A 14,063-nucleotide genomic window follows, 5' to 3' on the forward strand; every position below is an offset into this window, starting at 1 on the left:
AATTAAATTTATTCATTCATTTTATTTTATTCATTCATTCGTTTTATTCATTAATTTAAATTCAATTAAATTTATTCATTCATTTTATTTTATTCATTCATTCGTTTTATTCATTAATTTAAATTCAATTAAATTTATTCATTCATTTTATTTTATTCATTCATTCGTTTTATTCATTAATTTAAATTCAATTAAATTTATTCATTCATTTTATTTTATTCATTCATTCGTTTTATTCATTAATTTAAATTCAATTAAATTTATTCATTCATTTTATTTTATTCATTCATTCGTTTTATTCATTAATTTAAATTCAATTAAATTTATTCATTCATTTTATTTTATTCATTCATTCGTTTTATTCATTAATTTAAATTCAATTAAATTTATTCATTCATTTTATTTTATTCATTCATTCGTTTTATTCATTAATTTAAATTCAATTAAATTTATTCATTCATTTTATTTTATTCATTCATTCGTTTTATTCATTAATTTAAATTCAATTAAATTTATTCATTCATTTTATTTTATTCATTCATTCGTTTTATTCATTAATTTAAATTCAATTAAATTTATTCATTCATTTTATTTTATTCATTCATTCGTTTTATTCATTAATTTAAATTCAATTAAATTTATTCATTCATTTTATTTTATTCATTCATTCGTTTTATTCATTAATTTAAATTCAATTAAATTTATTCATTCATTTTATTTTATTCATTCATTCGTTTTATTCATTAATTTAAATTCAATTAAATTTATTCATTCATTTTATTTTATTCATTCATTCGTTTTATTCATTAATTTAAATTCAATTAAATTTATTCATTCATTTTATTTTATTCATTCATTCGTTTTATTCATTAATTTAAATTCAATTAAATTTATTCATTCATTTTATTTTATTCATTCATTCGTTTTATTCATTTATTTAAAACATTTTATTCGTTTCATATAAAATATATATCTTCAAAACTGAAAAAAAAATATATATGCCAAAGATGTTATTTCCATTCTATTTTTGTTCCAATGTGTAGATTGAAACAAGATATTTGGTAATAAAACAAAATATTAAAGAAATTAATTATTTTTGTTTTGATACTTTAAATTTAAAAATAAAGCGATTATTGCTAGAATATAAAGAGTGTTTGAAAAGAAAATATGCGTAATGTTGACATTTAAACCTTTCAATTGACTGATTATGAATTGGTACTAAACAATTAAAAACTTTGAGTCAAGAAATACTAGCCTTGCTTGAGCTGTTGGGAGGGAAACAACCGGACACCTCAATACAAATCCCACAGCATTCCTATTCTACATAAAGGCATATGTATACCTATGTCTTGCGTTTGTGTGTGTGCAGAAAATATTATGTAATGTAGTGAACATAAATAAAGTAAGAAGTAAATTAATGCATATAAACAGAGTAAGAAATAAATAACGAAAAATAGAAAAAGGAAGTAAAAATAAAATAAAAATGCAAATAAAGTAAATATGTAAACAAAGAAAAAAATTAGAAAAAAAATTAATGTTAATGCAAAAAATAAACAAAAAGATAGATAAAAAATTTGAAATAAACAAGTAAATAAATTGAAAGATGGCTATGCCGTCTTTAAAAAAAACAACGATAAAGAAGAATAGAGACACAATAAATTCTTATGTAATCCAAAACGATGAGTTACAATTGAATTGTAAAACTGTAAGATAGCTTTCAGTGAGGAAAAATGCAAAGATAGGAAGGGGAATTAGTGAGGTTGATTCACTTGGTTGAGCTCAGTTGCCATGACTGACCCCAAATCACACATATATTGTACAATATTAAGTAATATTCGCAACATTTGATAATATTGCTCAATATACTTGGACTATTTCTTTAGCTTATTTACGAACGAAGAAATTGAGCAACTAAAAATATGCCGGTATTCAAAACTTTCAAACTTTTTAGTAACTCAAACTAACTGATTTTTTAATCTGATGTAACCGTTTTACCTCAAATAGAAGTTTTATTTTTTATATATATATTTATCGGAGTTAGGAATTCATACGGTCAGTTACAGAGGATATTTTTTTAATAAATATTGCCCTTAAAAACAGAAATTACAAAAAACTTGTTATAAAATGTTGTCTATACTAATCTTCTGTCATCTAACATAAAATGAATTTGAACTCAGAAACAATTAAACGCATACGACTTGTGCTAGGAATGTTTGCATTTGAAACTATTAATAATCTAATCTCTTGGTATTAACCTAAACTGTAACTATAACTATTCAAACAAATATGAAAATAATTCTTCGCCTCCTTAATTCCTTTTCTTAAAGAAAGTAAGATATAATATCTAGTTTATAGATTTTTAAAAAAATAAGTAATATTCAGCTAAAAACTTAGCATAAGTCAAAGCAATAATTCTTTTTTTTAAACGACGATGTTTCAAAATAAGACTATTTTCTAAGAACATTTATATATATGTTGCATGAACTTACATATATTCATTGTCTGTTCCACTACTGACTAACACTTATGCTTCAAAGAAAAAACCGAAGCATATACGCCATTCGAATGAACAGCGCCACCTTGTGGTGAAATATGAATGTCTAAGACATTATGATGTCATGAACCAATCTAAGTTAGCAGTGAACTAGAATGTACAAATAAATGATTTGGAAATACATCAATCATCATCAATCATTACATCAATCATTTTGTCATCATAATGTCTTAGACATTAATGATTCACCACAAGGTGGCGCTGTTCATTCGAATGGTGTATATGCTTCGACTTTTTTCTTTGAAGCATACGTGTTATTCAGTCATGAACCAATCTAAGCAAGCTGTGAAATAGAATGTACAAACAAATGATTTGAAAATAACGTTTTTTTAATGTTAATAAACTTGTATATTTTAAATGCTCCATGTTGCTATACTAGCTAGCTGTATTGTAGGATAGACGTGTATGGCAATATTTATTAAAATAGAAGTAAAAACGTATTCATAGCTCATTTTCTAGAAATAGAAATAACACATTTATTATCCCCATTGTACTAATAATTGATCATAATCATCTTTACATTTTTGTAATTTTTTTTTTCTTTAAAATTTAGTCTTAAAAATTTGCGAATCCTTCATGAATAAAAACTCTGAAAACTATTTTTGGATCAAAAATTTACTAACTTTCAAAGATGATGCTTCTTCCAAAGTTTTCGCTATTCTTGCATAACCTTTCGCTACACCTTGGCTTACCGGTATGCCTACAAGAAAATAATTTGTGAAATTACTTTGAAAGTTTGGCAACCATATATCTAGATTGCTTAACAACGAAAAAATTAATAAAGAATTATTAGTAGAGAAAAAATTTTAAGAATAAAGATTTTAAAAAATGAAAGATTAATTGTTTTGATTTATAGTAGATAGGTACTGAGATGAAATCTGGTCTAAATTTCTAGAATACATAAAAGAAACTTACGTTGTTTTAATTAGTCACACAAAAATAATCAAAAAATATTTAAAATAAATAAATAATTAAAATTTAAAAATTACAAAACTTCTATTTAAAGCATGCTTTGTAAATTCGTAATTCAAATACGTATTGTTGTTAACCTAACTGGATACTGTGCATGGTATTGTTGACTTAAGTGGATGTCACAATTAGTGAAAATTTGAACTCTAAATCTACACATCTTACGAAAAATTGTTCTAAAATTAAACTGGTATGAATTTCAGTAACAACCATGAAACACATCAAGAAAAATAAATTTGCAATGTTATTCTTTTATTAAGTACTAGCCGTCTGCCTTCTGATCGTAAAAATGAATGGGTTTCAGTTTAAGAATCGTTGAAGCATAATTTGACATATGGTATATATTGTATTTTTAAAACTTCAATTCTTTCATAGATATTTCAGATGTGTTATTAAATTTGTCTGGTACTTATTCTGTTCATTATAATAACTCTGATGAAACATTTAATTGATGTTGTCAATACAAATTTACTTGCTTTTTCTGCACTCAAAATATGCTAATGATTTCAAAATAAAAGTGATGCAGTGTATTTTACGCTTAAAAATTATCTTATATGAGTTAAAATCTAATAAAAAATTAAAAAGTAGCAGCCATAATAATTGAACCAGTTATATATATATTTCTCAATGCATTTCATATCTTAGAAGGTTTTATCTGCAGATTGCCCAGTGCAAAGAAAATACAATTCTATATGATTTACCAAAGAATAAAGGGACGCTACATTTCTTAGCTCTCTATGTTAAAAATAAATTGAATTTTATTGCAGGAATATCTTCATTGCTGTAAAGATACATAACAATGTTTTTCAATACTTGTTAATATTTTTTTTTTAATTCTGTACAACTGCTGAATTGGTATTCGAAGCTAATGCTTGCGTTATTGTTTTGTTTTTTTGCGATAAAAATAATTACTTGTCCGATATTATTTTTAAAAATTATTTTCAAAAATAATGCTTGATTTTTAATTAATTAAAATTTTGAAAAGAAGTCCCTCCAAGTTATTTATTTTCATAAATATATTTATTGTACATTTTTTTAAACTACATCAAATCATCTTTCTTCTAGAATGCTAATAAGCAAACGGACATACCCACTTTTTCTATTCGAAGATATTTTAGTTCAGTTTCATTCTTTATATCGCATTGAAATTTCATGTATTTTTCGTTAGCATTAATGATATTTCGATAAAAATTAAATAAAATTTAAAATGTGTGTTTCTTTAATTTATTAATGGTTTTCTACGAAGTGATGTATTGTACTAATAATATAACATATTAATGTAGTTGTAATAATACCTTTCATTGTTAAATCAGCCATGAATTCATATGTATCCGCAGATCCATCTTCGTCATTAAACTGAAATTGTTAAAATTCATTATTAAAAAAAATATTATTTAAGAAATAAAAATATATTTATAAGCTTTTTCCATACTAAACTTTTAAGAAATATGCAGTTATAAGAAAATAAAGGTACTTACAGGTTTCGGAAGACCTTTCGTTATTTCAGGAAATCTAAGTTTGTGAAGTTTGGGGAAAACTTTCCTTCGTTGATTTGCTCTAAAATATTAAATTTGTTTTTTTAAATCACTAGATATATAGTGATTTAGTAAAATTTTATATCATTATGAATACAAATTATTTGTTGAATCATATGTCTTATAATCTTTTTTAACCTTCTATAGAAATAAAATTCTGAAAAATTATTAGTTCTTGAAGAGAACAATTCGTTACAATTTTTTTTAATTATTTTCAAATTTTGTGACAGAAATTAAATTTAAGTTATTGAAAAAAAAAATTTTCAAATAGAATCAAATCGTATTATGTCACAGTTAAATAAAATATATAATTATCCGCACTATCTAATATCTTATTGGGTGTTATCTTATTCTATGTTTCTCTTTCTTTTTCTTCAAGCAAAATGCACAATATAAGTTAAAGCGAACCGTTTAATATAATAAAGGGTGTCCCAAAATTAAAACAAGATCTGAATTTGCCACCATTCGGATAGTAAAGTGTTGGCAACCCTATTAAAAGAAACATTTGACAACTGATAGTAAAAATGGAGTGTTACACTATAGAACAGCATGTTAACGCAAGATTTGAATTAAATAAAAAATACAGGTTTTTTTTTTCTTTAAATAGTTATATTTTTATTGAATCGTAAGTGCGCAGAATAGGGTTATGTGTAGAATAACACATGGGGAAAATGATCTCCATAGCCTTGCTGGCACATACGCCTTTTTTGGTCGAAATTTTCCATGCCCATTTTGCATAAATGTGGCTGAATTTCGTTGATGAAGCGTTGAATTTCCACCTTCTATGTATGTGTACTTGTCGGCTTATTGGCATAGATTTTTGATTTCAACTAAACTCATGAAAAAGAAATCCAATGGTGTTAAATAACACGATCTGAGCGTCCAATTTGCAAATTTTTCAACTATGGTAGCTCGACTTTCATTATTTTTGAAATATTGTTCAACATTGAAAATACGTTGCTCTACCGTATAACCCTACATTTTTACTAGCCCTAACCTATCAGCTGTCAAATGGGTATCAGCTGTCAAACCTATCAGCTGCCAACTCTTTACTGCACGAATGGTGGCAAATTCAAATCTTATGCTAATTTTGGAACACCCTTTATTATACGAGTACACTTAGTAACAAGTTAGCTGGATGAAAAAAATTAAAAATCAGCATGTGTATTGAGTTTATATCCTTATACTTAATATCTTAGTGAGCTTTAATAGCAGTGGTAGCATATTATTTAATGAAATAAAATAAGAAAGTAAAAATTTATTACATTGCCGAAAATATGAAAGCATTTGCCATTTATTGGTATAAAAATGATTTTGAGTATTAAAAATATTTCGAACTTAGAAAACAGTTCTTTGAGACTTCCTTTCTTTGCTCTTTTTCTTGCAATTTGACTCCTCAACCAGGAAATAAACCTTTTATTCTTTTTGCTCATTGCATTTTCGACCATTTAGTACAAGCTTAAAAATCCTTCGTTTGTTTTTGCTTTCTCCATTACCCCCTGCGACCCCCTCACCCCCCCCCCCCAAAAAAAAGGATTCCTCATATAATGTGTTTTTTGTCAAGACAGGAAGTACCATTCTTTCGTTTTGCTTACGTTCTCTCCCTTTTCTTGGAAAAGTACTCAGTAACCTTGAATGACCTTATACATTATCAATATAATTTGAAAACTATAAAAAATTAGATGAGACATTTGCATTATAATTGAAATAAAACCAATAAATTGACGTGCATGCATTTTAAAGTATTGCAAGTAACAAAATAAAAGCAGAAGTAAAAATATAGTCTTCGCGAGTAAAATCTTTTATAAAAAATAAAATTCGTTTAGAAATAAATCTAGAAAATTGGAAAGCATTATTGCATATTGTGTTTAAAATGCATTAAACTGCATGGATAAATTTTAAGCAACAGAATAAGCATCTTTCGGAATTTAATACTTCTCTCTGTAAGTTGCATACAATTCATTCATACGCGATAATTATTTCCGAAGTCATTGACAAAATCTAATAAAAGAAATCCGTCTGAGTTTGGCTGAATTTTGATTTAATGTCTTAAAAACTAATTAAAGAATGGAAACAGCACATTTGACAAAAAGTATACTTTAAAGACAACCATGTTCTTAAGGTATTGATTTACAAAAGAAGACCAAGCTTTACTGATATTTGTTAAACAAATATATGCTCAACCATTCTTTGAGTGTTCTCAGAAACCTCACATTTCTCTAACATCCACATGAGAGAGCATCCCTAACAAATAAAGCAAGCCACACGTGTATTCTGCCAATCTCACTTAACAAAACGGGAATGAAATTTCGAAGTGATATCCAGATGCTTCTCACACCTGCTGTAATTTCATTGGTGCTTTTCCGTATTAACAGAGATATATAATTAGAGAAAGATAGATGGACAGAGAGAGAAAAATACAGGCACGGTCATCACTCTTTAGTTTTTTATAACATTAGAAAAAACATCGATTCATCGATGAGGCATTGAAAATGGTTCAAATTTCATTTCTGTATTAAAGTGGTGCAATGTAAATTACACATAAAAGTATCATTATAAGATTATAAAAATACAAAAAAAATTTCAGGGCAGCCAAATGGTGTCATTGAGAAGATTATTGTTTTTGGATTTTGATACTGAAAAAAATTCTTTTTTATACATATATATTTGTTAAAGCTATCTTTTGAAACCCAACGAAATTTCATTGAAATTTTAATTAATTATATCATATTTAAAGTCATATTATCAAGTCATATTTAAAATCATAAAACATTCATTCAAACATTCCTATTTTTGAAATTTAGTTTGCCAAATTTGTTCATTCTATCCCGTACGGTCTCTCATATATAGCAAGAGTAGACAAACGTATAGTTTCAGCTTTTATTATTAGAAGATAATTTATTTGCTAATTCGGAATTTCACTATGATATTGTCAAATTTATTACAAAGCTTCAAATTTTCGTTTTCAGAAAAGTTTTAATATTAATTACTACCCAAGTTGTAATAAAATATCACACATTGCATCATGTTTAAAATCTTTCATCATCTTACTTCGAAATTAAGGTAGGCGATCTAGTATTCAGCAGCTCTTGAATTTCGTCCAAGGTAAGGAAGAAAAGCAAATCTTCGTCAGGTAGGCGTCCTTCAGATACCATTAGTTTTCCTAGACGTCTATAACCTTGTCTCCAATGGTCAAAGGCTTTAATTGTAATTGACTGAAATAATTGAAAAGTGTTGTTGAATTTTGATCTATCATAGAAGAGAAGCATGCTGTCTCTAGATGTATAGTAAGAACCATTAATTTATTTTTAAGTATTCTACAATCGATTAATGCTAAATTTTATTGCCAAAATACACTATTAGACTACAAGTTATTGATATACTCTGATGTTCATAGGCTTTAAACGGGATTAATCTCAATAATTAAAATGTTAAAATTGTTCTAATAATTGTTGTTAATAATAATTGTTCTATAAATAATTCTAACATAACACGTAAAGTATGAATCATTCATTTTTTTATTGTAAAAATATTCTAAAACAAATTATTCGATGTTCCCATGTTGCCTTATTATAGATTATTTCTTAATGTTGTTTTATATATCCCAATTATCTAGTTTTTAGAAACGTTTGCTACAATTCATGAACACATGCATGAAATCCTGCTTTTATCACAGATTATATTTTAAGTGTTAATTAAAAAGAAAAAGTTTTTGTATTAACACTGCGTTCATTTGTTTTATTATGGTACAGAACTTCGTAACACAATAGTAATATGACAAATATTATGTAAGTAAAATGATAATATGTTTCAAAATGAACATTAAAATTCTTAGCAATGCTGTGATATAATAATCGTGGAAGCGAAATAACTTTAATTAATTCTACTTTATTACAAACTACAAAATTTAATAACTACAAGACTAACTACTTTTTTAACTACAAGATTACTGTAGTATCAAAATATGTGAAAAATTTGGTGTTTCCTTTACAATAAATAAATATCAGTTTATCACATGGACGGAAATTATTTTAAATTATTATTAAATACTAAAAAAAAAGTTTTTTTTTCAATCTGCTCGTGTTTTTTAGCAAATGTAGCAGATATTGAAAGGTGAAACTTGTAAAATATTTTTTCTTACATTGGATGAACAGTGCAGCTCGCTGTCTGAAACAAACAATTGCTGACAGTTATTTGGCAGAAAATGATGATGTTATTACAATGTGATGCAGTTCCAAATAACATGAGCAACATCCTTATACTTCATTTCATTTTTCAACAATAATAACTTAGTTTTGAAAGATATCTCCTGTAGTTAGAATTGTACTCCACCCTCTATTTGGATCCATCAAAGATATTTTATTCGGACATATCTTTTCTACAAAATAGCACGGGTAATTTACGATAAATCAACAACTGGTTGCTTACCCAATAATATGGAAACAAGTATATTTAGTCCATTCAAGGAAATACAGAAATTTGTGAATGTACTAAATATAAAGTAAAAAAGTAAAAGACAAATAAAAAATCCTTATTTTCGTACACAAAAATAAATTGCGATTACCCAAAGTTAACTAATTACTAAAAATGAGAAATAGGCTTTTTTGATTGGTTGATGTATATAAAAATTATTGGAGCTACATTAGATTTATATAAATCAACCAAAAGAATAAAAGCAGAAGCGATTAATCTAAAGAAAATATATTATGAACGGGTTTTTGCATATGATTTATGATTTCTCTTGATAAAGTAGACTATAAGAATCAAAGAATACATCTACATTATATTATTCTTGGAAATGTAGTGAGTAGATTAGAAGAAAAATAACAGATAAGAGATATGACTTATGAATATAGAATAGCTGAAAACATTATTGGATAGCTGTGGAGTAAAAAAAATCTGAAATCAGTATCTGAATTCTTCTAAAATAATCAAATAATTTCGTCACTGTCGACCAGATAAATTTAATTCAAATGAAAACTGCAAAATACAGTATGAAAGCAAAAAGAACCATTATATAACTGAGGTTTAATTCCACAAGCACGGAAACCAGAATATCATGCCAGTCAATGAATCTGAAAGGGAATTAAAATGTATTGGATTATCTTAATGCAAACTAGAGATATATTATTTTGTTTGGATTATTCATTAATAGATAAATGTGCTGTTCACAAATGAAAGCATATCTTGTGTATAATTCAATTCAGGGTCCAAGCAGATATAATGTTAAAAAAGTATATTCTGTTAGGTTTAAATTTTGAAAGGGAGGATTTGAAATACAAGAAACTGATTAGCAGGATATAATAATATCTCAGAAATATCATAGAACCTGATTTCTAATATATTGTCTAGTTGTTTTTAAATTGGAATAAATGAACAACTGTGTATAAAACTTAAGAAATTCAGATGTTTGCATTGCCTAATGAATACATTTTACGAATTAAATGGGATCGCAGCTAAGAAATGTAATTAACTGAAGTTTATCACTATATATAAAATATAATTTTAATATTCACAAACTGATTGCATTGATACGGGTTTGTTCTTTATTTGATGCATTTACATTTTTGATGAAATTATCTATTTCTGTTGTGATGCGCTTTAAAAGTCTAATGAAAGTTTAATTTTGAATCTATCAATATTGGCACAAAATAACTAACAATATATTTGCAATATCTTGACAACGATACGGAATATCTCACAGCACTAGGGAGTGTCTCATGTTCCATAAAAAAAAAGTGATGTCGCAGAACAACATCAGATAAGGATCAATAACTTGATTGCATTCCGCAAGAAATACATTCATGACTGCTTATATACTATATATATATATATACAGGGTGATCTGCAAAGTCCTTTTTAACCCTTTAAATTCAAAACGACGTTCCATATAAGGAAGAAAGTAATTGTACTTACAGTAAAATGACTTTGCTGAAACTATTGATATCGTTAAGTACGATCCAAGAGGCAAAATAAGAAAGTTATAAAAAATAACTTAAAAACAAAGGAAATCGGTCGAAAGATCCAGTCAGAAAAATCTAAGCTAAATCATAATAAAAACTCAGGAAAAAATTTCATGTATTTATTCATAAAATTGACGGGGTCATTTGCAATTAAAATAATGAGATTCGCGCCATTTGAAAATGGGTTTGTCCTAAAATTGAAAAATTAATTTTCTGGTTTTTTCTTCCTTCTTAATCCAAGATATTTATTATTATTATTTTTATTTATTTTCTTCCTTGCTCAGTTTGGAGGAATGATAATACCAAATAATACATTTTTTATTTTTATTTTAGGGTGAATTCTTATTACAAATTAAAGAAAGTTCATAATTTTAATCGCAAATATCTCCACCAGTTATGAAGATAAACACCATGAAACTTTGCCCTTTGCTTTTATTATGGTAAAGCGTACATTTTCCAAACTAGATCTTTTGACCGGTCTTCTTTATTTTTAATATATTATTGTAACTTTCTCATTTTCCTCTACAGATGATGTAATTTTTTAATTAATTTAGTATAGTCACTTGAGTATAAGTGCACGTTACTTCCCTACCTATACGAGACGTCGTTTTGAAAAAGCCTTAATAGAACTTTACCGATTACCCTGCATATGACTTCATTTATATTATTGTCATAATATTTTTCTTTATTTATTTTTACTTAGATTTTAAATATGATAAAATACTCACTTTAGAATTTTCTCTAGCTCTGACACCTCTACGGCACATGGGTAAAACAAATCTCAACAGCAGTCTAAAAAAATCATAAAATGAATGAAGTCATCGCATCAATCAACTTCCAAAATAATGCAAAGCATTTAATTATTCAGCTATAAAGAAACTGTCACGTTACTTAGCCATGAAGCTCAATGGTACGTGGAGCTCTGAAAAAACCTCATCAAGATTCTTTTCTTTCTTATCCGATTCTTTGCTTGTACCAACTAGACTCTGAAATAAATAGTTAATAATAATCGGATATAGAAAAGATTTGTCTTGATGAAACCTATGATGGAAAGCAAAAATCAATGCCAGACATTCAGTGCGAAATTTCCGCACATTTAAACTTCCAATCTCCTTCTTCTCCTCATATACACGTTACCTCCAATCTCATATACACGTTATCTCCAATCCCATATACACGTTACAGCAAAGACAGTTTATTGATGTGAAATATTTTTAATGTACAGTGTTTCTTTTTTATAATATTTTATGTCAAAAAAAGGAGAAGCAAACAAAGTCTTTTTATACATAAATATTGTCTCGTGCAAATTTTAAAATCTTTTCATACTGTATATTATCAATGATATTTTTTTTTTTTTGTCTAAGTAGGCTTTTTTATCTGAAGCATATAAAGTTTCACATCAATAAAATGAAATAATTAAAATACCTTTGTTGAAATACATTAAATTTGTATAAAATAGACTCTTCTTTATTGTTGCCAAAGTTTTCAATTAATTGCCAAATTAATTTTCTTTCTTTTTAGAATCTAGTTAATAGGGTTATTGCCTCACCATTCTTTCTGTAGCCATTACTATATCTGTGAAACTACCATCCATAACATAGGTGTCTTACTTCTCAGGGTGTTAATATCACAAATTTGCAACAATTTTTATTTCTAAATTGATTAATACCACATAAAAACATCATAAATGCATTCGCTTCATTTTTTGAACTTTTTTGTTTGTAGTCGATGTCAATACTAAATCATATTATGGGTAAATATTATTATGGATTATTAGATATAGAATACTTGTCTATAGAAATGTTTTATATTAATTCTAAACAATAACTAACAATAGATAAATTTCAAATGTTCAACAAAATACATCATCTTTTGTAAGAAAATTAATACTTTTATAAGGAAATTGTTTATCTACGTTTTTGAAAAACCACATTTCAACGATTCCGATGTTTTTTCCACTTCTGAAATCTGTCTTAAAGATCCATTTCTCAAAATGTTTTATGCGCGTTATGTGATTCGCGTAGAGTTTGTAGTCATTCTCCATGATGTTTTATGTTTTTGATGTGCAAACACTACTGAGCATATACTATTAAAACATAATGAACTTTATTGGAAATCCAAGCATGTTTTGCATCACGTACAGAGTTTCATGACAAATTTCACACCTGCTGTATGTTAATGGTGGAAAACGCAATAGTTAGCATGTGGCTACGAAAGCTCCATCTGCTCTTATGCGGATGATCTCAGTACAAAATGTTTGAGCACACTGTCTAATGATACTGTCTACTCTGCGCTTGCTGCAACTGTGTCTACGGCCCATCTATAGAGTGATTCATATTGAACGGGACAAAAGGAAGAGCATAATATGAATTCTTTAATTGATTTATTTAGTTAAAACAGATTTATTCTGAAATAACGATTATATGAGTTTTATCTGATAACACAAAAAATTCTCCTAATAGCGAAATAGGAGAAAACGGTCGCCGCCATCATTATCAAAGTGGCGTCATCCATGCTGGAGAAAGCATTTTGTGGTTTAGAATATGCTAAAACACCTTCGTTTATCGTCGTTCGAGGAAATTGTCGCACGATATTTGGCAAAGAATCCCCGTATCACTGCAAAATGGAAAAGTGGATCAAGTAGTTTCAGGATATGTAGTAATGTAAGAAAACCTGTGAAGGATGGGCATTCACTCAAAATGAAACATTTATGAATGCATGCATTTATGAAACGCTTTCACGAAATGTCGAAAAACCAATGCACCATGCGAATGCAAAATTCAATATGCCTCAAACAAGGGTGTTGCGTGTGTTATGAAAATATAGCGAGTGTTAACTCACGTGGTGGACTCATTAACAAAGGATATTCTATCACGATTGTAGCTGGAAATGGAATACTACATAGATATTTACAGTATTTTTAATATTTCCGGTAATATTTCTGGAGAGCACAGCTATAGAATCTAGGATAATTGTAGTTTCATAGTAAATTTCATTAATCAAAATAAATCATTCACAACGTTCATAAGTAGCCTTATTTTT

General features: G+C 27.0%; 1 protein-coding gene across 1 annotated transcript in view; it reads right to left on the reverse strand.

Annotated features, from left to right (window-relative positions):
• Positions 1-14,063, reverse strand: part of LOC129968808 (uncharacterized) — a 61,402-nt gene that overhangs the window by 1,654 nt on the left and 45,685 nt on the right. The window contains exons 32-37 of the mRNA XM_056083071.1: positions 11,913-12,007; positions 11,750-11,813; positions 8,110-8,273; positions 5,002-5,080; positions 4,819-4,879; positions 3,178-3,254 (exon numbers count right to left, since the gene is read on the reverse strand). Of these exons, the coding sequence (XP_055939046.1) occupies positions 3,178-3,254; positions 4,819-4,879; positions 5,002-5,080; positions 8,110-8,273; positions 11,750-11,813; positions 11,913-12,007 (540 nt within the window). The remainder of the gene's footprint in view (positions 1-3,177; positions 3,255-4,818; positions 4,880-5,001; positions 5,081-8,109; positions 8,274-11,749; positions 11,814-11,912; positions 12,008-14,063) is intronic.

Source organism: Argiope bruennichi, chromosome 5 (assembly GCF_947563725.1).
Source record: "Argiope bruennichi chromosome 5, qqArgBrue1.1, whole genome shotgun sequence".
Lineage (NCBI taxonomy): Eukaryota > Metazoa > Arthropoda > Arachnida > Araneae > Araneidae > Argiope > Argiope bruennichi.